The sequence below is a fragment of the Prionailurus bengalensis genome, chromosome E1, assembly GCF_016509475.1.
Source record: "Prionailurus bengalensis isolate Pbe53 chromosome E1, Fcat_Pben_1.1_paternal_pri, whole genome shotgun sequence".
In the NCBI taxonomy this organism is placed as follows: Eukaryota; Metazoa; Chordata; class Mammalia; order Carnivora; family Felidae; genus Prionailurus; species Prionailurus bengalensis.
In genome coordinates, this window is record NC_057347.1 from 25,467,387 (window position 1) to 25,489,736 (window position 22,350).

Here is a 22,350-nt window from a genome sequence, read left to right on the forward strand (position 1 = left end):
GGGTTTGTGGTGTCTCTTCTTATAAGGACACTAATCATACCAGATCAGGGTCTCAGCCACTGACCTAATTGAAACTTAATTACTTCCTTAGAGACCCCATCTTCAAATATAGCCTGGGTTTTTAGAGTTTCAATATATGAATGTGAGGGCTGCACAGATATTTAATTCATAATAGTACATATATAGAATCATTTGGTTACTCTTAGTTTTTAAAAGACTCTTATTTGGTCATAGTCCAATTCTGGGTTATTCTGTTTGTGATTATTGTATCATACTTTTTCCATGTGTTTAGTTTCATTTTAAGATAAATATTTTAGGGGGGCCTGGGTGGCTCAGTCGGTTAAACGTCCGACTTCAGGTCAGGTCATGATCTCGTGGTCCGTGAGTTCGAGCCCCATGTCGGGCTCTGGGCTGATGGCTCAGAGCCTGGAGCCTGCTTTGGATTCTGTGTCTCCCTCTCTCTCTGCCCCTCCCCTGTTCATGCTCTGTCTCTATATGTCTCAAAAATAAATAAATGTTAAAAAATTTTTTTTTAAAAATAAAAAATAAAAAGATAAATATTTTATAAGAAATGTTAAATGTTAATGATCTCTTCATCTTGTATTGTGTTGTCCAAAAGTATATAGCCTGGCACAACTTTAATGCTTTAACCCGTTCTTCTACCTTTCCTTCCAACATTTAGCCATACTATTTTTCAGCTCCTTAAACATTTTACACCACTTTTCCTCCACCTGAAATCCTCTTTTTCCTGGGCAACTCTTATTTATCTCTCGAGTCCCATTTTTTATGTATTATTTTGTGAAGACCTACATGACCCTAAACAAAATATCATGTTCTCCCCACCCCCACCTTGCTGCTTAATTGGGCAAGTAACTTAATACGCTTGCATCCCCCCTAGTACTTCAGTTTTCTCATCAATGAAATGAGAGGGTGATAATGGTATCCAAAACAATACCCAAAACATAGGGTCACCTCCAAAAATTTAGCTGTTGCTGTTTTCATTATTATTAACTTCCCTCATCCTAGTTTAAATTTTATACCCATCAAGAGTATTCTTTCAACATGTTTTCTGCTATAGATAAGCTTTTACTTCATACCCAGGTATTTATTATTAGCCTGGTAATTTTCACTTAATTAATAAGTAAACACTGAATAATTACACTTATTATTTTTTTCTATAATTATGAAAAAAACCATGGCAGGGCAGAGATAAGGCACTAATTCAATGTAATTACTCATTTGTTGAATAAAACTCAGTTATTTCTAATTTGTAGTTTGAATGAGAATTGTCTTTTTCCCTATGAATTGTAGGAGTGATCCCTGATGCCAAATTGTATAAAATGAAGAAACATATCACACATCCTTAAGATTGAAATATGTAACATATATTAAAAATATCTTGTGGAAATTAAATCATATTTGTGTAACTAAGTAAACTAGATTGGGGTATTAAGTATATTACCTTTGACATAAAAGAAGATAAGCATTTTTATTAATCAAATTGGAAATTAGAAACATAAAAAAGAAATTCTTGGGGTGCCTGGGTGGCTTAGTCGGTTAAGCATCTGACTCTTGATTTTGGCTCAGGTTATGATCTCCCAATACATGAGTTCAAGCCCCGCCCATGTCAGGCTCTGCACTGACAGCATGGACCTGCTTAGGGATTCTCTCCTTCTCTCTCTGCTCCTCCTCTGCTTGCTCTCTCTCTCAAAATAAATAAACATTGAAAAAAAGAAAAGGAAATTCTCAACTCTCTGCAGTAAGCCTGACATTTCTAAAACAGACCTGTTGTCTTTAATTTGGTAAATAATTGATCTATTTTCCAGAGGCATTATTTCTGCCAGCTGAGTAGCTGAGAGCTGTGAAGTACAGCACATCTACATTTTAAATAATTGCCCTTCCTTGGCAGAGAAATTGCTTTTCCATCCATTAATAAGAGGAAAATTAATGTTGGGTCTGTAGTAAAGTAGATTAAACATGTATCCCTTTGGATGCTTGACTGCATCTTTAACAGACTTGAAATTTTTCTGGTTACTTAAATGTTGTATATTGAAAGGTGATGGTGGTCGTGGGTTAATCATTAAAAAACTTTAGGTTGGATTTTTTTTCTTTTGCACAGAGTTTCCCCCATTGATCACAGTAAGTGGTCAGATTTTTCTGTATTTTTACCTTGGTCAGTATTTTTACCTTGTCTTGATTTTTGCTAACATCTATAATGCCTCACAGATTTACAGAATTATGTGGCTTCTGAGTTTTCCTCTCATCCAACAGCTTCTAGTTTATTACTGCCAGTCATTTATACTATATCACTAATAATTCAAAGGCAGCTTGAAGAGTTTATTGCTTTTTTTTCCCTAAGCAGGGGATGTTTCCATTATAGATTTGTAATTACTCTCCTCTGTCGTCATCTTGCAAAATGACATATCTTACTCACATAATGGATTACTCCCTGAAGGATTTGTTCTTTTTGCTCTCTGTTCATTGTGGCACAGGCCTTATATGAGAGTTAGTGGTAACTTTTCAGGTTTGACTTATAAAGTACAGTAGGCATCATAATTTTGGGCCCATGCTGGTATTGTGGTCCCACCAAAATGTTTAATTCCTTTTAAAAGCAAAAAAATAATAATAATATTATTAAAAGTAATAAACTTTTAAGCTAATGGAATACTTTAATATATTTTTAAAACCAGCAACTGTAATTATAAAATATAATTGTAAATATTTTTTTTTCATGGAAGAGGAGGTCCATAAAGGCAAAATTGCCCAGGGCCCATGAAAGTCCTAATGTAGCCCCAGGTCCTGGGTATCCATTAGTAAGGAAGAGCCCTTCTCTTTCCCCACCACCATTGCCACAGTATTTCTAGTTAATTAAACAGAGATGCCCAATTCACACTAAATGAACTAATGAAAGATGTGAATACATACATTGGCATACTATGAAAAATGAGGTAAATGCATACACAAACACACACACACTTGTAACACTATAGCTACCCATAACAGATATAACTATAACAGTATTAAATTTTGAAGAATGTAAAGAATATCTGTAGCCAAGTACATACATGCAAAGTAGCCAAGGGTGAATTAAACTTTTTCTTATCAGGACAACTTTAGTGGTTGTTAAGCAGTGAAGTACTTGAATATTTATTGTCCCTTCTGCTTTCCTGTCCTCTGGAATGCTCTGGCCCTCCCCCAGATTCAGGCTTGTTTCAGTGTTCTCATTCAGATTTGTTTATACTCTTGCCATGCATTATTTTGAACAGTACTTTGAAAACAGTGAAAATATGTCTCAAAAACACATATTTCAAAGGACCTACATTACATCCAGTCGGGTGGGTACCTATGGTGGGAAGGGATGGGAATGAGGACTGGGTGCAGGAATGGAGGATGAATAGGAGAATGTAAAAAACAGTAGGCCGTGTTAGTATTCAGAATTAATATAATGGGTGTTACAAAGTCTTTAGGGTACCAACAGTATAGAAAAAAATAAAATTCATGGGACGTGGGTGGCTCAGTCGGTTAAGCATCTGACTTCAGCTCCAATCGTGATCTTGCAGTTCATGAGTTCAAGCCCCGCGTTGGACTCTGTGCTGGCAGCTCAGAGCCTGGATCCTGCTTCAGTTTCTGTGTCTTGCTGTCTCTGCCCTTCCCCCTGCTCACACTCTCCCACTGTCTCTCAAAAATAAGTAAACATTAAACAAATTTAAAAAATGGTAAAATTATTCTTCTCTAATTTAAAATGAACTAATCTTTTGGTTTTCCTTGTGTTGCTTTGATGGTTTCAGGGAAGTTTCTGATGGTTATTGTTTTGGTCTCTTTTTTCAAATCCTATCTTTTTGATGGGCTAAGAAGCCACTACACTAATCTGTGTAGATATAGATGTATAGAGTTAGGTTGTGCAACAAATGCCTACCTGCTTAGAAATCTTTGTTATGTGTTAGCGGTTGTTCTTATAATTACTCTTTCTGAAACATAATTAAGGAGTAATGTTTTGAAATAGATCAGATAGGTAAAGAAAACTAATTTCCAGAGACACTTGGTAATTTGCTAATATTTGATATATTTGCAAATATACCCAAAATAAAAATGCTAAATGATGGGGGCGCCTGGGTGGCTCAGTCAGTTGAGCGTCCAACTTCAGCTCAGGTCACGATCTCATGGTTCGTGAGTTCGAGCCCCGCGTCAGGCTCTGGGCTGACGGCTCAGAGCCTGGAGCCTGCTTCTGATTCTGTGTCTCCCTCTCTCTCTGCCCCTCCCCCATTCATGCTCTGTCTCTCTCCGTCTCAAAAATAAATAAACATTAAAAAAAATTTAAAAAAAATTTAAAAAAATGCTAAATGATGAAAATGTTTATTTTTCATCTAATACTTTTTTGTTCTATAGTTATTTCTTTTTTTAAAAAAAGATTTTATTTTTTTTAAGTAATATCTACACCTAACATGGGGCTGGAACTTACAACCCTAAGATCAAGAGTTGCAGGAACCACTGACTGAGCCAGTCTGATGCCCCTGTTACATAGTTTCTGATCTCCACTACTAGAACCTTGATTGAAGTCTGTTATACTGTCATATATGCGCTCTGGAACACATGATTTGTGGTGCTTTGACCACCCATTTGGCCAAGCTACACATCTGAGACTCATTGACCTCTTTCTTGACTCCTCACTATGTATCTATATTTCTTATACATCCCTCTCTGGCTGCTGTGTTTTTAGATTTTGTTGTATTTACCCCATCCCACCCCATAGGGGTAGGATTTTAACTTTCTTTCTTTTTTTTTTCCCTTTTGGAATTTTTATTGGAATTGTATTGAAAGTGTAGGTCCATTTGGGATAGAGAGATGGTATCTTTACAATATTGAGTATTTTTATCCACAAACGTAGTATATCCTTCCATTTATTAAGTTGTCTTTTAACATCTTGCAACATAGTATATCCTTCCATTTATTTAGTTGTCTTTTAGCTTCTTGCAATAAAAATTTATAGTTTCTACATAAAGGATTTGCCCATCTTTGTATTAGAATTGTTCTTAGGAGCCTTTCTTTCTTTTTCTTTTTCTTTTTCACATTAACAGGTATTATTATTAATATTATTATTATTATTATTCTCAAGTTAGTTAACTTTATAGAGCGTAGTCTTGGCTTCTGAAGTAGAACACAGTGATTAATCTCATATGTGACACCCAGTGCTCATCCCAAAGAGTGCCCTCCTTAATGCCCGTCACCCATTTAACCCACTCATTCATGGATTTTAAGTTTCTAACTACTGTGTTTACATTCACTGTATGTAAAACCACCAATTTTACTCTTACCCTTATTTTTGTTTTGGTTTATATTCATTTTTATTGAACTGTAGCTTACATAAAGTAGATTGCATAAATGTTAAGTGTCTAGCTTGGTGTATACACACACACACACACACACACACACACACACACACACCTGTATAAGCTCTACCCAGAAAATTTAAATGTTCTGTTTTACACATCCCTGAAGCACACTGAATGGCATTCCTTTGGAAATACTTAATTTCCAAATTTACCTTTCAATTTATATTTTATAGTCCTAATACATAGAATATCTGCTCCAAACTGACTGATCTGCATGACATCGTCTTTACTTCTTCAGCTTCTGCCATTTGGTCACATTTCACTTTCTTCTCCCTTCCCTCTGTCTACCGAATTCCTTTTAACCTCAATTTAAAATGTATTTAATTTTGAACTTCTAGCAGTGATTGTCTGTGATAGTTGTGTGTATGTGTGTCTGTGCCTGTAATTTGTCTTTGAGGATAGAATGTTGTATTGGTGCATAATAAGGACAATACAAGCTAACACTTTTATCTTTAGACTTTTAAATCTGGTTTTCTCACTGTCTGTGGGCTTCAGTTATCATACCTGTTAATTGAAGTCAGTCATGCTATTTCTTATTTTTAAGATTTTTTAAAGCCCTTTTACTTTTTTTTTTTTTTAACATTTATTCATTTTTGAGAGGGACAGAGACAGAATGAGAGCTGGGGAGGGCAGAGAGAGAGGGAGACACAGAATCTGAAGCAGGTTCCAGGCTCTGAGTTGTCAGCACAGGGCCCAATATGGGGCTCGAACTCATGACCTGTGAGAACATGACCCAAGCCGAAGTCCACCACTTAAGCAACTGAGCCACCCAGGTGCCGCAACATTTTTTTTTTTAATGTTAACAGTTGGCATTAAAAAAATTGTTTTTAATCCAAGTTCATTAACATATAGCATAATAATGGTTTCAGGAGTAGAATTTCATGATTCATCACTTACATATAACACCTAGTGCTCATCCCAACAAGTGCCCTTCTTAGTACCCATCACCCATCTAGTCCATCCCCCCACCCAACACCCCTCCAGAAGCCCTCAGTTTGTTCTCTGTATTTGAGTCTCATATGGTGTGCCTCCCTCTCAGTTTTTGTCTTATTTTTCCTTGCCTTCCCCTGTGTTGATCTATTTTGTTTCTTAAATTACACATGAGTGAAATCATATATTTATCTTTCTCTGACCAACTTATTTCGCTTAGCATGATACACTCTAGTTCCATCCACGTAGTTGCAAATGGCAAGATTTCATTCTTTATGACTACCAAGTAATATTCCATTGTGTGTGTGTGTGTGTGCGCGTGGGTGTGTGTGTGCGTGCACGTGTGTGTGTGTGCACGTGTGTGTGTACGCATGTGCATGCACATGCTCGCACAATCCATTCATCAGTCAACGGACATTTAGGCTCTTTCCATGATTTGGCTGTAGTTGATAGCACTGCTATAAACATTGGGGTGCATGTGCCCCTTCAAATCAGCATTTTTGTATTCTTTGGATAAATACCTAGTAGAGCAATTGCTAGGTCGTAAGGTAGTTCTTTTTTTAATTTTTTGAGGAACCTCTATACTGTTTCCTATAGTGGCTGCACCAGTTTGCATTCCCACCAGCAGTGCAAAAGGGCTCCCCTTCCTCTGCATCCTCGCCAACATCTGTTGTTGCCTGAGTTGTTAATGTTAGCCATTCTGACAGGTATGACGTGGTATTTGTGTCATTGTGGTTTTCATTTGTATTTCCCTGATAATGTGTGGTGTTGAGCATCTTTTCATGTGTCTGTTAGCCATGTGGATGTCTTCTTTGGAAAAGTGCCTCTTCATGTGTTTTGCCCATTTTTTTCACTGAGATTATTTGGTTTTTGGGTGTTCATTTTGATAAGTTCTTCATAGATTTTGGATACTAACTCTTTATCTGATATGTCATTTGCAAATATATTCTCCCTTTCCGTCGGTTGCCTTTTGGTTTTGCTGATTGTTTCCTTCACCATGCAGAAGCTTTTTATTTTGATGAGGTCCCAATAGTTCATTTTTGTTTTTGTTTCCCTTGCCTCTGGAGACATGTTGAGTAAGAAATTGTTGCAGCCAAGGTCAAAGAGGTTTTTGCCTGCTTTCTCTTCAAGGATTTTGTTGGCTTCCTGTCTTACATTTAGGCCTTTCTTCCATTTTGAGTTTCTTTTTGTGTATGGTGTAAGAAAGTGGTCCAGGTTCATTTTTCTGCATGTCGCTGTCCAGTTTTGCCACCACTTGCTGAAGAGACTGTCTTTATTCCATTGAATATTCTTTCCTGCTTTCCTTTCTTTCTATTCTTTCCTCAAAGATAGTTGGCCATATGTTTCTGGATCCATTTCTGGGTTCTCTATTCTTTTCCATTGATTGGAGGGTCTGTTTTGTGCCAGTACCATACTGTCGTGATGGTTACAGCTTTGTAACACGTCTTGAAGTCTGGGAGTGTGATTGCCTCCAGCTTTAGTTTTCTTTTTGAAGATTGCTTTGGCTATTTGGGGTCGTTTCAGGTTCCATACAAATTTTAGGATTGTTTGTTCTAGCTCTGTGAAGAATGCTGTTGTTATTTTGATACGGATTGCATTGAATATGTAGATTGTTTTGGGTAGTATTGACATTTTAACAACATTCGTTCTTCCTATCCAGGACCGTGGAATCTTTTTCCATTTTTTGTGTGTTCTTCAATTTCTTTCATAAACTTTCTATAGTTTTCAGTGTATAGATTTTTCGCCTCTTTGGTTAGATTTATTCGTAGGTATTTTATGGTTTTTGGTACAATTGTAAATGGGATCGATTCCTTGATTTCTCTTTCTGTCGCTTCATTGTTGGTGTATAGGAATGCAACTGATTTCTGTGCATTGATTTTTTATCCTGCCACTTTGCTGAATTCATGAATCAGTTCTAGCAGTTTTTTGGTGGAATCTTTTGGGTTTCTACATACAGTATCATGTCATCTGCGAAGAGTGCAAGTTTGACCTCCTCCTGGCCGATTTGGATGCCTTTTATTTCTTTGTGTTGTCTGATTGCAGAGGCTAAGACCTCCAATACGACATTGAATAACAGTGGTGAGAATGGACATCCCTGTCTTGTTCCTGACCTTAGGGGGGAAGCTCTCAGTTTTTCCCCATTGAAGATGATATTAGTGTTGGGTCTTTCATATATGGCTTTTATGGTCTCGAGGTATGCTCCTTCTATCCCTACTTTTTTAAGGGTTTTTATCAAGAAATGATGCTGTATTTTGTCAAATGCTTTCTCTGAATCCATTGAGAGGATCATATGGTTCTTGTCCTTTTTTTTATTGATGTGATGAATCATACTGATTGTTTTATGGATATTGAACCAGCCCTGCATCCCAGGTATAAATCCCACTTGGTCATGGTGAATAATTTTTTAATGTATTGTTGGATCTGGTTGGCTAATATCTTGTTGAGGATTTTTGCATCCACGTTCATCAGGGAAATTGATCTGTAGTTCTCCTTTTTAGTGGGGTCTTTGTCTGGTTTTGGAATCAAGGTAATGCTGGCTTCATAGAAAGAGTTCGGAAATTTTCCTTCCATATCTATTTTTTGGAACAGCTTCAAGAGAATAGGTGTTAATTCTTCCTTAAATGTTTGGTAGAATTCCCCTGGAAAGCCTTCTGGCCCTGGACTCTTGTTTTTTTGGGAGATTTTTGATTACTAATTCAATTTCTTTATTGGTTATGTGTCTATTTAAATTTTCTATTTCTTCCTATGTCAGTTTTGGTAGTTTATATGTTTCTAGGAATTTGTCAATTTCCCATTTTATTGGCATATAATTGCTCATAATATTCTCTTATTATTGTTTATGTTTCTGCTGTGTTGGTTGTGATCTCTCCTCTTTCATTTTTTATTTTATTTATTTGGATCCTTTCTTTTTCTTTTTGATCAAACTGGCTAGTGGTGTATCAATTTTGTTAATTCTTTCAAAGAGCCAGCTTCTGGTTTCATTGATCTGTTCTACTGTTTCTTTTTTGGGGAGAGGGGGGTTCAATAGCATTGATTTCTGCTCTAATCTTTATTATTTCCTGTCTTCTGCTTGTTTTAGGTTTTATTTGCTGTTCTTTTCCCAGCTCTTTAACATACAAAGTTAGGCTGTGTATCTGAGACTTTTCTTCCTTCTTTAGGATGGCCTGGATTGCTATATGCTTTCCTCTTATGAGTGCCTTTGCTGCATCCCAGAAGTTTTGGGCTGTGGTGTTATCATTTTCATTGGCTTCTATGTACTTTTTAATTCCCTCTTTAACTTCTTGGTTAGCCCATTCATGCTGCTTAGCTTACTGGGGTGGATTGTGGGGCTTGTAGGTGTATGTACGCATGCATGGGAGGGGTGAAAATGGCATCACCCAGCTACCCAGTCTCTAGTATTGGAACTTTGTTCTCTCCAATCAGCAATTGTGCACCCGTCCTTTGTCTCTGGCCTCTGTCTACTCCCTGCTTTTACACTGTCTGTGACCAAACCATCAGGTTGCCAGGAGGCATCTCCCTCTTGCGTTTTATCTCAGATGTGGCTGTGTTTCCCAGCCCCTCACTTCTGAGGGACTGCGGCTTTGACCCACTCAGATCCTCTGGGGGAGAGTCTCACTAAGCAATGGCTGAGTGCCCACCGCACCCAGGAATGTTCGCAGGACCATGCTGATGCCAATGCCCAGAGACTGCAGTTGGGTGCCAGCCTTCCCCAGAAAAAGTTCACAAGATCGTGTAGCAGCAGCATTTAAGGGATTATGGAAAATCGCAACACACATCTGGCACCAGGCTTCACCCTTAATGACCTTGTTCCATCACCAGTGAATGTGGTTGTTCTCTGGGGTCTGCTGGACCAGGTGGCCACACAGCTTCTACCAAATATCCTTCCAGCAGTGGAACTGCTTCTCCCCATGTAGCCTGAAGACCTTCTGGACCCCACTCTGCTCCTGGGGATTTGCCCTTCCCACCAGGGCACTGCCAGGTATTGAGCTGTAGAATTTCAGACTCTGTGCTCCCCCTGTTTATAGAGTCTTAATGTAATTTAAACCCTCTCCTTTCTCCTTTCTCCCTTTTTAGTTCAGTCCCTATGGCTGTTTCCACATTTCCACTTTCTCTCCAACTTCTTTTGTGTGTGTAGGGTGCTTTTCCCAAACTCTTCCCCCATCTCTGTCCTCTCTCTGCAAGCAAAAACAGCTCCTTGCCCTCCACGGCTTCTCTCTCCCCCAGTTCACCTCTCTGTGCCACGTACTTGCTGAGTTCTATAGTTCAAGTTGTGCAGATTGTGTGTTAATCCTCAAATCAGTTTTCTAGGAATGCAGGTTTAATGTTGATCTGGCTATATTTCATGGATGCGAAACGCAAAAAAAACCTTCCATGCTGTTCTGCCATCTTGGCTTCTGTTCCCATTCAAATTTTAGAATTTTTGTTCCACCTCTGTTAAGAATGCTGGTGTTATTTTGATTGGTATTGCATTGAATGTGCAGATTGCTTTGGGTAGTATTGACATTTTAACAATATTTGTTTTCTGATCCATCAACATGGAATGTTTCTCCATTTCTGTGTGTCTTCTTTACTTTTTTTTCATAAGCTTTCTATAGTTTTCAGCGTACAGATCTTTTACTTCTTTGGTTAGGTTTATTCCTAGGTGTTTTATGGTTTTTGGTGCAGTTGTAAATGGGATCGATTCTTCGATTTCTCTTCCTGCTGCTTCATTATTGGTGTATAGAAATGAACCAATTTCTATATGTTGATTTTATATCCTGCGACTTTGTTGAATTCATGTATCAGTTCTAATAGTTTTTTGGTGGAGTCTTTAGGGTTTTCCACATAGAATGTCATGTCATCTGTGAAGAGTGAAAGTTTCACTTCTTTCTTGCCAATTTGTGTGCCTTTTAAATTTATTTTTGTTGTCTTATTGCTGAGGCAAGGACTTCCAACACTATGTTGAACAACAGTGGTGAGAGTGGACATCCTGTCTTGTTCCTGACTTTAGGGGGAAAGCTTTCAGTTTTTACCCATTGAGGATGGTATTAGCTGTGGGTCTTTCATATATGGCTTGTATGATCTTGAGGAATGTTCTATCTATCCCTACTTTTTTAAGGGTTTTATCAAGACAGGATGCTATATTTTGTCAAATGCTTTTACTGCATCTAGAGAGGATCATGCAGTTCTTATCTTTTCTTTTGTTAATCTGATGTATCATGTCAATTGATTTGTAGACATTGAACCACACTTGCATCCCAGGAATAAATCTTGATCGTGCTACATAATTCTTTTAATGTATTGTTGGGTTCAGTTTTCTAGTATCTTGTTGAAAATTTTTGCATCCATGTTCATCATGGAAATTGGTGTATAATACTCATTTTTAGTGGGGTCTTTGTCTGGTTTTGGAATCAAGGTAATGCTGGCTGCCTAGAATGGATTTGGAAGTTTTTCTTCCATTTCCATTTTTTTTTTTAATTTTTTTTTTCAACGTTTTTTATTTATTTTTGGGACAGAGAAAGACAGAGCATGAACGGGGGAGGAGCAGAGAGAGAGGGAGACACAGAATCAGAAACAGGCTCCAGGCTCCGAGCCATCAGCCCAGAACCTGACGCGGGGCTCGAACTCACGGACCGCGAGATCGTGACCTGGCTGAAGTCGGACGCTTAACCGACTGCGCCACCCAGGCGCCCCACCATTTCCATTTTTTGAAACAGCTTCAAAAGAAGAAGTATTAACTCTTCTTTAAATGTTTGGTAGAATTCCCCTGGGAAGCTATGTGGCCCTGGAAGGCATGCTATTTCCAAGGCCCTTAGAGTTGTAAAACTCTGAAATTGTATGATATGTTTTTTTCCTGAATAAAGACAGGAGTCAAATTACTCTTCCCAATCTATACTTCCTTATCTTCCCAATTCTTCTACTTTATCTAAAAATTTTACATTTTTGCCCGCCATGTTGTGAGGTGTACAATATGATAGGGTAAGAAAAACCATTCAGTTATGAAAGAAAATTATATTTTATAAAAATATTTAATCACTTTTATGCCTTGGTATCTTATTAGTGTTTTGTGTTAGTATTGTTCACTAATCGTTAACTTTATTAAAAGTGCATGGTTAAATCAAAAGTAATCAACACAAGTTTATTCTAAAATTGTATAGAAATTCAAAGGATCCTGAAAAAGATGGGTGAATTTTGAAAGCTGAAACTACCTAAATATCTGACCTTCTCTAATTGTACAGTAATCTAGAGAGTATGGTGTTGGGCAAATATAGTTATAGGTGGATGGAATGGAATCCAGAATTTGATTAAACTCACATGGTCACTTGATATATGACCAAAACAGTAGGTGATTCAATGTGGATGGTATAGTTGTCTGAAAAAATGTTGGTGGAACAACTGGGATATCCACTTAGGGAAAAAAATAAACTTTTACTTAATGTCATGCACAAAAATGAACTCTAAGTTGATCATAGACTTAATTTAAAATCTTAAACTGTAAATCCTCAAAAATAAAACAAAGGATTATATCATTGTCACCCAGGAGAGATAAAGAAAGAGGTTTAGGTAGGACACCAAAAACACAAACCATAAAATTGTTCTTCTTTAAAGTAAGCACCTTGGGAAAGATATTGTTAGGAAAATTAAGTGGGAGAAAATATCATATATGATATATATATATATGTATACACACACATATAATTATATATCATATTCATAAATATATATGTAATAAAGGGACAAAACAATTTAAAATGGACAAAAGATTTGAACAGTCATGTCACAAAAGAAAATATGCACGTAGCCTTAACACATGAAAAGCCGTTCAACATCACCAATCACCAAGGAATATGGCATACTAAAACCATAAGAAATCATCAGATACTCACTGAAATGATTAAGATTTTGAAAGACTAACAGTATCAAATGTTAATGAGTCATGGGGCTTGTGGGAAAGTTAAAATGATACAGCTGCTTTGGCTAAACATTTTCAGGTTTTTTTTTTTATCAAGTTAAACATACATATGAGCTAGCAGTTCTACTCCTAAATATTCACCTAAGAAAAATAAAAACATATGTTCACACAGACACTTGTTTTGAATCTTACTGGGGGTTTCTTACACAATAGCCAAAAAGAGAAATAACTACTGAATGGATATATAAATTATATGTCTTTATAATGGAATGCCACCCAGTAATATAAATAAATGAATGTAGTACTGTTACTCACAGCGGTAGGTTTAACAAGGTATTGTGTGAATCTATTTACATGAAATTCTTAAGTAGGCAATATTAATTCATAATGACAAAGCCAATGAGTGGTTCCCTGGGGCCAGGCAGTGGGGATGGGATGGACAGCAGGTGGACACAATAGAATTTTATCACATGTGCTCTATCTTAATGGCAGTAGCCTAGGTGTATATATACTTGTCATACTCATCAAACTGTAGTAAAATGACTGCATTTATTGTGCATAAATTATATATTAAAGGTTAATAAAGTTTAGAAACTTTTCTGGAATCTGAGAAAAAAATATATTCAGCCACTTGGAAAAAAAATACACATAGACATGCACCACTTTCCTATATGTCTCTTGGATGAAAAGACCATTTAAAATAATAGTAGAATATTTAATATGAAGACCCATTGGATATAGCCAAAGATGTCTTCAGAACTCTAAATATGTCATGACGCTAAGTGAAAGAAGGAAAACAAAGTCTTCGAATAAAGATGTTAGAACATTTAACGTTGAGACTCCTAAAAACACGAGGATAGAAATAGTAAGCTATAAAATAAGTGAGCTAGAAACCCAATTATGATTTTAGTTTTTCCCACATGGAAAAAATTGGTAAGAACCATATCAGGTATTTTGGTCTAATTTATCTTGATCGTGGATATATGCAACTTTAGGAAGGGATAAAATGAATCATGTGTTTTATGTGTTTGACAGTGTGTACATCAGTGCTTTTAACAGTGTTTTTGAGCTTAAATTTTAGAAAGACTTTTACTATATCCTGGACCACAAATTTAGAAAAATACAGTGATGAGTTTGATTATTAGCATCTTTAAGCAGGTTAAGAAATCTGCTAACACTGACGCTGCCCACAGGGAGACTTTGAGACCATTGTTTTCAGGTATTCACATTTACTTTAAATCAGACTTTAATAGGCTATTATTGTGATTTTATGTATTTGAAGACCTAAAAGACCTTGATCAGTACTAGGGTTCTGTTTCTCTGCTTTTATGGTTACAAATTAGACTAGTAACTTTATTTTTTTTTATGTTTATTTATTTATTTTTGAGAGTGAGAGAGAGAGACAGACAGACAGACAGACAGGCAGGCAGGCAGGGGGAAGGACAGAGAGAGAGGGAGACAGAGAATCCCAAGCAGGTTCTGCGCTGTCAGCACAGAGCCCGACATGGTGCTCGAACCCACGAACCGTGAGAACATGACCTGAGCTGAAATCAAGAGTCAGACAGAGGCTTAACTGACTGACCCACCCAGGTGCCCCTGGACTAGTAACTTTAAAAGATAATTAGATAATGTGTAAGTTTTTAATCTGTACAAGTACTGATGGGGAAGTATTAAATTCACAAGAATTAATATCAAAATATAAAATTATTTTATGAGTGATATATTTTGAATTCCTGTAAGGATTTCCATTTGCCCCAGCATATCAGTGTTTATATCTATTTTTGGAAGAGAGTGTGAATAGCTGGTAATTTGTTTTCCAATTCATATGTGTGCACGTGATAAAGAACCGTACAATTAGGGAGGTGTTATAAATAGGATACGGTAAAAAAGACCTACCTACTCATGTTTCCAAGATTTTATAACATATGCCCAGTAGAGGTTTGCTACTCTTTAATTTTGTCTTTTGGGCTAACCAGCTGACGCCCAGTTGAAAAGATTTATGTTCTTATGAGGCCGCAAAAGCCTTAATGTTCAGTCTCCAGCTACCTCAGATTTTGGAGAACGCCATGTACCATCAGCAGCTTCAGTCTCCACCCTCTAATGCTAATGCTCATCTATCAAACTTGAGGCTGAGAGTGAGGGAGAGGAAGCTTCCAGATAAACACACAGCAGCGCCTAAACAGCTAATCACTCTAAGCTTCCGCTTCCAGGCCCTATAATTAGAAGTCCTTCTTTTCCTTGTATTCCCAGATGACGCAAATGCTTTTTGTGGCTTGGCACCTCATTTGGGGCGTGGGTTTTAGTTTATGGCCAGGCTAGAGTCTGGTTTAGTCTTCTGATGCTGCATAAATAGTTCTTAAGCCACAGTCTACTCTGTACCAGTTTTTCCTTTTATGTATATCTGCTTTTTAACTTGTTTTCTAGAAAAAAAAAAAAAAGCTTGTCTTTCTCCCAGCAGAATGTGTGCAAAAGAGGAAATTATAAATTAAAAGAAAACATGATTGTATAATACTATACTAGTTATTTATTTCTTCTTTTTCTCTCTGCTCTTTTATTTTTATTTTACTTTATTTTTTCTTACTATTTTAAAGTTTTGTCAAAAATGGTAAGTTCATTGGTGGATCACAGAAACTACATTTACATGAGGAAATGGGAAAAAAACTTTTGGGATAGGATACACAGAAGATAATAAAGATACATTTTCAGTGGCCCATTTCTCTAAAAATCTGAATTCATTTTACATATTAGAAACCAGACAGATGTTGAAAATCTAGGAGCATGTTGAAAAGTGTACATTTGTGATTATCGTTCACATGTGAAACAATAATCCTCTTAATATGGCTACTAGGGACTTTTATTGGAGTGCTTATTATGAGTAAAATACTTATATGATTCTAGAAGAAATGAAGTTTGTCTTCAGTAGGTGAGTCATATATTTGTATTATAAATATAAGCTCATCATTTTCCTGTCAGAATGTTTCAATTGAATTGTTTATCATGTGCAGAAATTAGTTTTGTAGTGGAAAAGTGATATCAGAACATAGTAGAATTGTGATAATTCAGACTTAGTATAACTCAGCAAAAAGTAGGAGTGAAGAAATATTGTTCACAAAAGGACAACTAAGCATTCATGCCCAATCTTAGAAATTTGTTGGTCGGTTAACAACAATAAGATGGACAGAATATAAAGTATGTCAGTGACCTCATGACCATAGCTGGTTACAGGGTGGGATCTAATTGTTATCTAAATGTTATCTAAATTGTTATACATTTGAAGTAGATCTCAATAAATAACACTTTTTTATTTTCTAAAATGTATTCTCTTGGAAATAGGCATCTAGTATGGTATTTTTTAATTTAACATCGTGACAAGAACTGTACCTTTTATTACCCTAGTAAATAAGAAGCTCAGATATACTTCATCTTTCTATTTAAATGTTTACCTTATCTTCTCACTAGTACTTAATATTCTTTCATACATTTTTTTTCAAAAGACAAAAGTTTTAGGAGTTAAAAAATGTGATTCTGCCTCCGGCACAGCAGAGTAAACTAACAAACCATTCTTCCCACAGAAAACAAATATAAATTCTGGACAAAATATAAACAAACATGCACAAATTTAGATATGTGTATTATAGTTCCAAGAACGGCTGATAGAAACTTAAAGAGAGACACAAAAAAAGGAAATGGAAAAATTAAAATTGGATATTAAAAATATTGAAATCATGTAGAAAAAGGGAAGAAAGCAAGAACAGAGAAACAAAGAATAAAAACAAAGAAACCATCAGAAAAATAATAAAAAATAATAAAATGGTAGCTATAAACTCAACCAATAAGTTAGGCTAAATGTGAATGAACTACAAACACCAATTATAAATCCAGAATTAGATTAAAAAAAACCAAATTAGACCTCAATTATTACCTAAAACAGTCATTTTTTTAATGTTTATTTTTGAGAGAGAGAGAGAGAGGCAAAGCATGAGTGGGGGAGGGGCAGAGAGAGGGAGGCACAGAATCCAAAGCAGGCTCCAGAGCCTGACATGGGGCTCAAACCCACGAACTGCAAGATCATGACCTGAGCCAAAGTTGGACACTCTATCGACTGAGCCACCCAGGTGCCCCTAAAACAAAGTCATTTTCAGTACAATTATATTGATTATAAAAGTGAAAGAATAGAAAAGTATATGCCATGAGTGCACCAATCAAAACAAAGCTAGAGTGATGGTATCAGTATCAGAAAAGTAGACTTCAGAACAAGGAAATTACCAGGTTAAAGTGGGACATTATGATGAAAGAGGCAGTTCGCCAAGATGTCCTAAGAATACTAAATGTGTGTGAACTTAAAAGTTTAATATTTGGGGGCTATATAATAAACATACCCACAATTATACTTGGAGATGTTCAGTGTTCAGTTCAATAGTAGAACAAGAAAGCAGGCAATCAGTAAGGATATTGAAGATCCTAACAACGCTATCAGTAAACTTGAATTAATTGACCTTTATAGAACACTCCAGGTGTTTCAAGTATACATGGAACAGTCACCACGATCTCTTCTCAAATATAAAACAAGGTTTAACAAATTCCTCATCGTCACTAAAAATTAGTATGTGAAAGATACCTGAAAAATACCCAAATACTTAGAAAAGCTGAACAATATATCTTTAAATATCCCATGAGTAAAAGAGGAAATATCTAGAAAACATTTAGAACTGAATGCAAAAGAAAAGGCAGCGTGTCAAAATTTTGGAATTCAGGTTTACAGGGAAATTTATATCAATATATGCTTACTCTGAAAAAGGAGAAAGTTCCTGAAAAAGTAATCTAAGCTTCCACCTTAAGAAAACAGAAAAAAGAAAGAGCAAATAAAACTAAAGCAGGGAAAATGAAGTAGCAGAAGATACTAATAGCAGAAGGAGAAAGATAGGAAAAAGCAGGAATTGAAAAAAGAAATCAGAAAATCAGTGCTACTCAGAATAGATTTCCTTGAAAACATCTAGCTAGAATGATCAAGAAAAAAAGAGGGAAGACAAATTGTTGATAACCTCAATGAAAAAGTGGACATCACCAAAGACCTTACAGGTATTAATAAAGGCCATTTCCTTGAGTTACAGAAAGTAATTCACCCAAGGACATTTAAATTAAGCCCCCAAATTTTACATTTTAAAATAATAAAATTTAAATTACAAAGAAATTAAATTAAAAATATTTAAAGGTATTTTTAAAAAAATTTTTTAACGTTTATTTTTGAGACAAAGAGACACAGAGCATGAACGGGGGAGGGTCAGAGAGAGGGAGACACAGAATCTGAAACAGGCTGCAGGCTCTGAGCTGTCAGCACAGAGCCTGACGCAGGGCTCTAACTCACGGACCGCGAGATCATGACCTGAGTCGAAGTCGGCCACTTAACCGACTGAGCCACCCAGGCGACCCTAAAGGTTTTTTTTTTTTTTTTTAAAGGCCCATATAGTTTTACTGACAAATTCTACCGAAAATCTAAGTAGGAAATAATAGTGGTTTTCCGCAATCTCTCTCTCCAGTTTCACAAGACCAGCTTTAGCCTGATACTGAAAACAGACAAACACGTGATTAGAAAGCTACAAACCAATAACCCTCAGGAACAGTCATGAAAATCTTAAAACCTTAGCTAATTGAATCCAGCAGCATATAATAAAGGATTTTGACCAGGTGGAGTTTATCCTAGAAATTCAAGTTTTATTTGACGTTTGATTTTGTTTGACATTTGATTATTTACTAAAATTCACCATATTAATTGAGTAAAGAAAAAAATGCATAGTCATGTCACAGGTGTAAAACACTGTACACAATTCAACATGCATTCATTATAAAAACTATCAACAAATTAGGAGTAGAAAGGAACCTCCTTCACTTGATAGAGAGTATTTATATATAAAAAAAACCCTACAGCTAACATCATACTTAAAGATTGAATGCTTTCTCCTAAAATTTGGAAGACACGAATATTACTTCTCCCCATTTCTGTTTTCCTCAGCAGTGTAGTAAGTGAAGAAAAATAAAAGGCATGTAGTTTGTAAAGGAAAAAATCAAATTATGTCTATTCACAAAGTACATCATAATCTGTAAAGAAAACTCCATGTAATCTACAAAAAGCCCTGACTAGAACTGGCAGACTATCCAGTCAATATAAAAAAATGTCCATTATGTCTCTATATGCCAGCAGGGAATAATTGACAACTGAGATAAAATAAAAAGTACCATTTATAATGGATCCAAGAAAAAATGTATATAATTTATGTGCTCAACAGGAAAAACAAGAAGTCAAAGAAAACATATATCAAGAAATAGGAAGTGTTCATAGATTAGAAGGCTCAATATTGTTAAGCTGTCCATCACTGACAATTTGATTTATAAACTTAATATAACCTTCCCCAAAATCCTAAGAATTTTTATTTATTTAAGATTTTTTTAATGTTTATTTACCTTTGAGACAGAGAGAAACAGAGTGCGAGTGGGGGAGGGGCAGAGAGAGAGAGGGAGACACAGAATCTGAAGCAGGCTCCAGGCCCTGAGCTGTCAGCACAGACACTGACCTGGGGCTCGAACTCACGAGCCATGAGATCATTACCTGAGCCGAAGTCGGCTGCCCAACTGACTGAGCCACCCAGATGCCTCCCTAGGAATTTTTAATATCAAAAATCTGATTTTGGGGTACCAGGGTGGCTCAGTTGGTTGAGTGTCTGACTCTTGATTTCAGCTCAGGTCATGATTCCAGGGTAATGGGATGAAGCGCCACATCTAGCTCCATGCTGAACATGGAGCCCACTTGAGATTCTCTCTGTGTCTCCCTTTGCCCCTCTCCCCACTCATGTGCTCTATCTAAAATTAAAAAAAAAATCTGATTTTGTGTTTGGAAAGGAATTGGAATAACCAAAATAATGTTGAAAAAAAGGTTCTTTCTTCAACATTTGATATAAAGTTATGGTAATCAAGCAAGTGTGGTATTAATGAAAGTATAGACACAGAAAATGATGGACTAGAATAATACTTCCAGGTGAAGACCTATGCAGATACAGCCAGTTCATCTTTGGCAAGTTGACAATGGATAAAGAATAAAGGATAAAGACCTCAGTGAGTAAAGAATATTCCCTTCAAGAAATCTTGCTAGAATAATTGGACATTGTTTGCAAAAAAAAAGTTAGTTTGATACCTCACAATTTATACATAAGTTAACTTAAAATGAATGATAGACCTCTATGCAAAATATAAAACTGAAACTTTGACAAGAAAACAAAATTTTTGTGACCTTGGATTAGGCAAAGAATTCTTAGCTATGACATTTCATCAAAATTAAAAATTTGCTATGTGAGACACTGTTCAGCATTTGAATAAATACTATGCCAGGGTAGAGAAACATTTTTAAACCGGTGGATTAAGTGTAGGGTATTTCAGATACACTGAAACTTAAAATTCAGGTTTTAAGAAGTGGCAAAAAATGGGAGCAAGTTTTAGTTCCATGGAGAGAAGTCATTTTCACATTCTTTGTTATCAGATTTGCTATATTAAAAGGCTTGTGAACTCTCCATAAACTTTTCTCTACTAGTTGTACAGGAACCTCATAAAACCTTTACAGCTAGTATCCTCACTATGCTTGTATACTGATATGGCATTAAGGTTTTGTGTTCATACAGGAAAAAGATGCTGCATTTTAATTTTTTTTTTAATTGGGGAAATTTTTTACATCTTTGGTCATTTTTTCCTTCGGTGATATTTTAAAGCATAATGAATATTTTGTGAAAATATTTCATCAACATACATAATTGTTTTTATTTTACTCTCTTTTTGGTGTGTTCTTCAGGAATGCTTCTAGTTACAACAGACACCCTTGGCCATGACTTTCATGTCTTCCAAATTCTGACTCATCCTTGGTCTTCGTCACAAAGTGCTGTCCATCATCTGTATACTCTTCACAGGGGAGAAACTGAAGCCAAAGTAAGTTGTATATTTTTCAGAAGGTGTGTGTGTGTGCATGCGCATGCATGTGTGTAATATGACATCTAAAATAACTGGTTATTTATATCATATTGAAGCTTAATGTTAGTGACAACATACTATTCTTGGTGATAGAGTATATCAGGTAATTAAGAAAAAATATTTATCCTATAAATATTATTCTATATAAATATTTGGCCCCATAAATACATAAGTAGTAGTTGAACAAGTCAATGAATGTTGATAAAACAAAAGTTCCATAAGTTCTATTTATCCTTCTCCTCCTACCCTGTACCATTTCTTGCCCCAGCAAAAACTCTGTCATCTATCTGATGTCTCTCCAGGTGCATGCATACATGTACACACACACACACACACACACACACACACACACACACATACACATACATGTAAACACATTCACATATACACAAAAATAATTGAGTTTTGTAATGTATGACTATATGGATAATATTCAGTGGTATGTAGGAGTCAGTTCACAGTGGCTAGTGAGAATGAGTTATGTACATTTCTCCCAAACTCTGGATATAGTGACATTGTGTTGGTGGTATGAAATCATCCATGGTAAGAGTGTTTACATAATTGGAGTGAGGAAACGCTACAAATCAGAACTATTTTTTTCTTATTTAGCCAGCTTTTAACATTTAGCAACACATCACTGTGCACACATGTATGGGCATGCCCACATCCACACATCCACACACACACAACCACATATGTAATTTACTAAGCATTTGTATTAGGCACCATGCTAAATGCTTTTACATGTATTTAATACTCTTAATATCACTTGGTAGATACTGTGATAGCTTAATAAGCTAAAATCCCAACTATTCTTTTGTTTCCCAGAGCCTGTGGTAATGCATTTACCAGTACACTACTGTAAATACTTTATTCTGAGAGATAGCTATTGCCACCCACCACCATTTATTGACTAGTCTTGTCCTTTCCCAATAGTCTAAAATGCTGTTTTAGAGGGGCACCTGGGTGGCTCAGTTGCTTAAGCATCTGACTTCGACTCAGGTCAAGATCTCACAATTCATGGGTTCGAGCCCTGCATTAGGCTCTGTGCTGACAGCTCAGAGCCTGGAGCCTGCTTCGGACTCTGTCTCCCTCTCCTCTGCTCTCCCCTCCCCCCCCTTGTGCGCT

General features: G+C 36.3%; 1 protein-coding gene across 1 annotated transcript in view; it reads left to right on the forward strand.

The window, feature by feature from the left end:
- BCAS3 (BCAS3 microtubule associated cell migration factor) overlaps positions 1-22,350 on the forward strand; it is a 629,762-nt gene that overhangs the window by 218,729 nt on the left and 388,683 nt on the right. Inside the window, exon 16 of the mRNA XM_043582630.1 lies at positions 21,047-21,180. Coding sequence (XP_043438565.1) covers positions 21,047-21,180 — 134 coding nt within the window. The remainder of the gene's footprint in view (positions 1-21,046; positions 21,181-22,350) is intronic.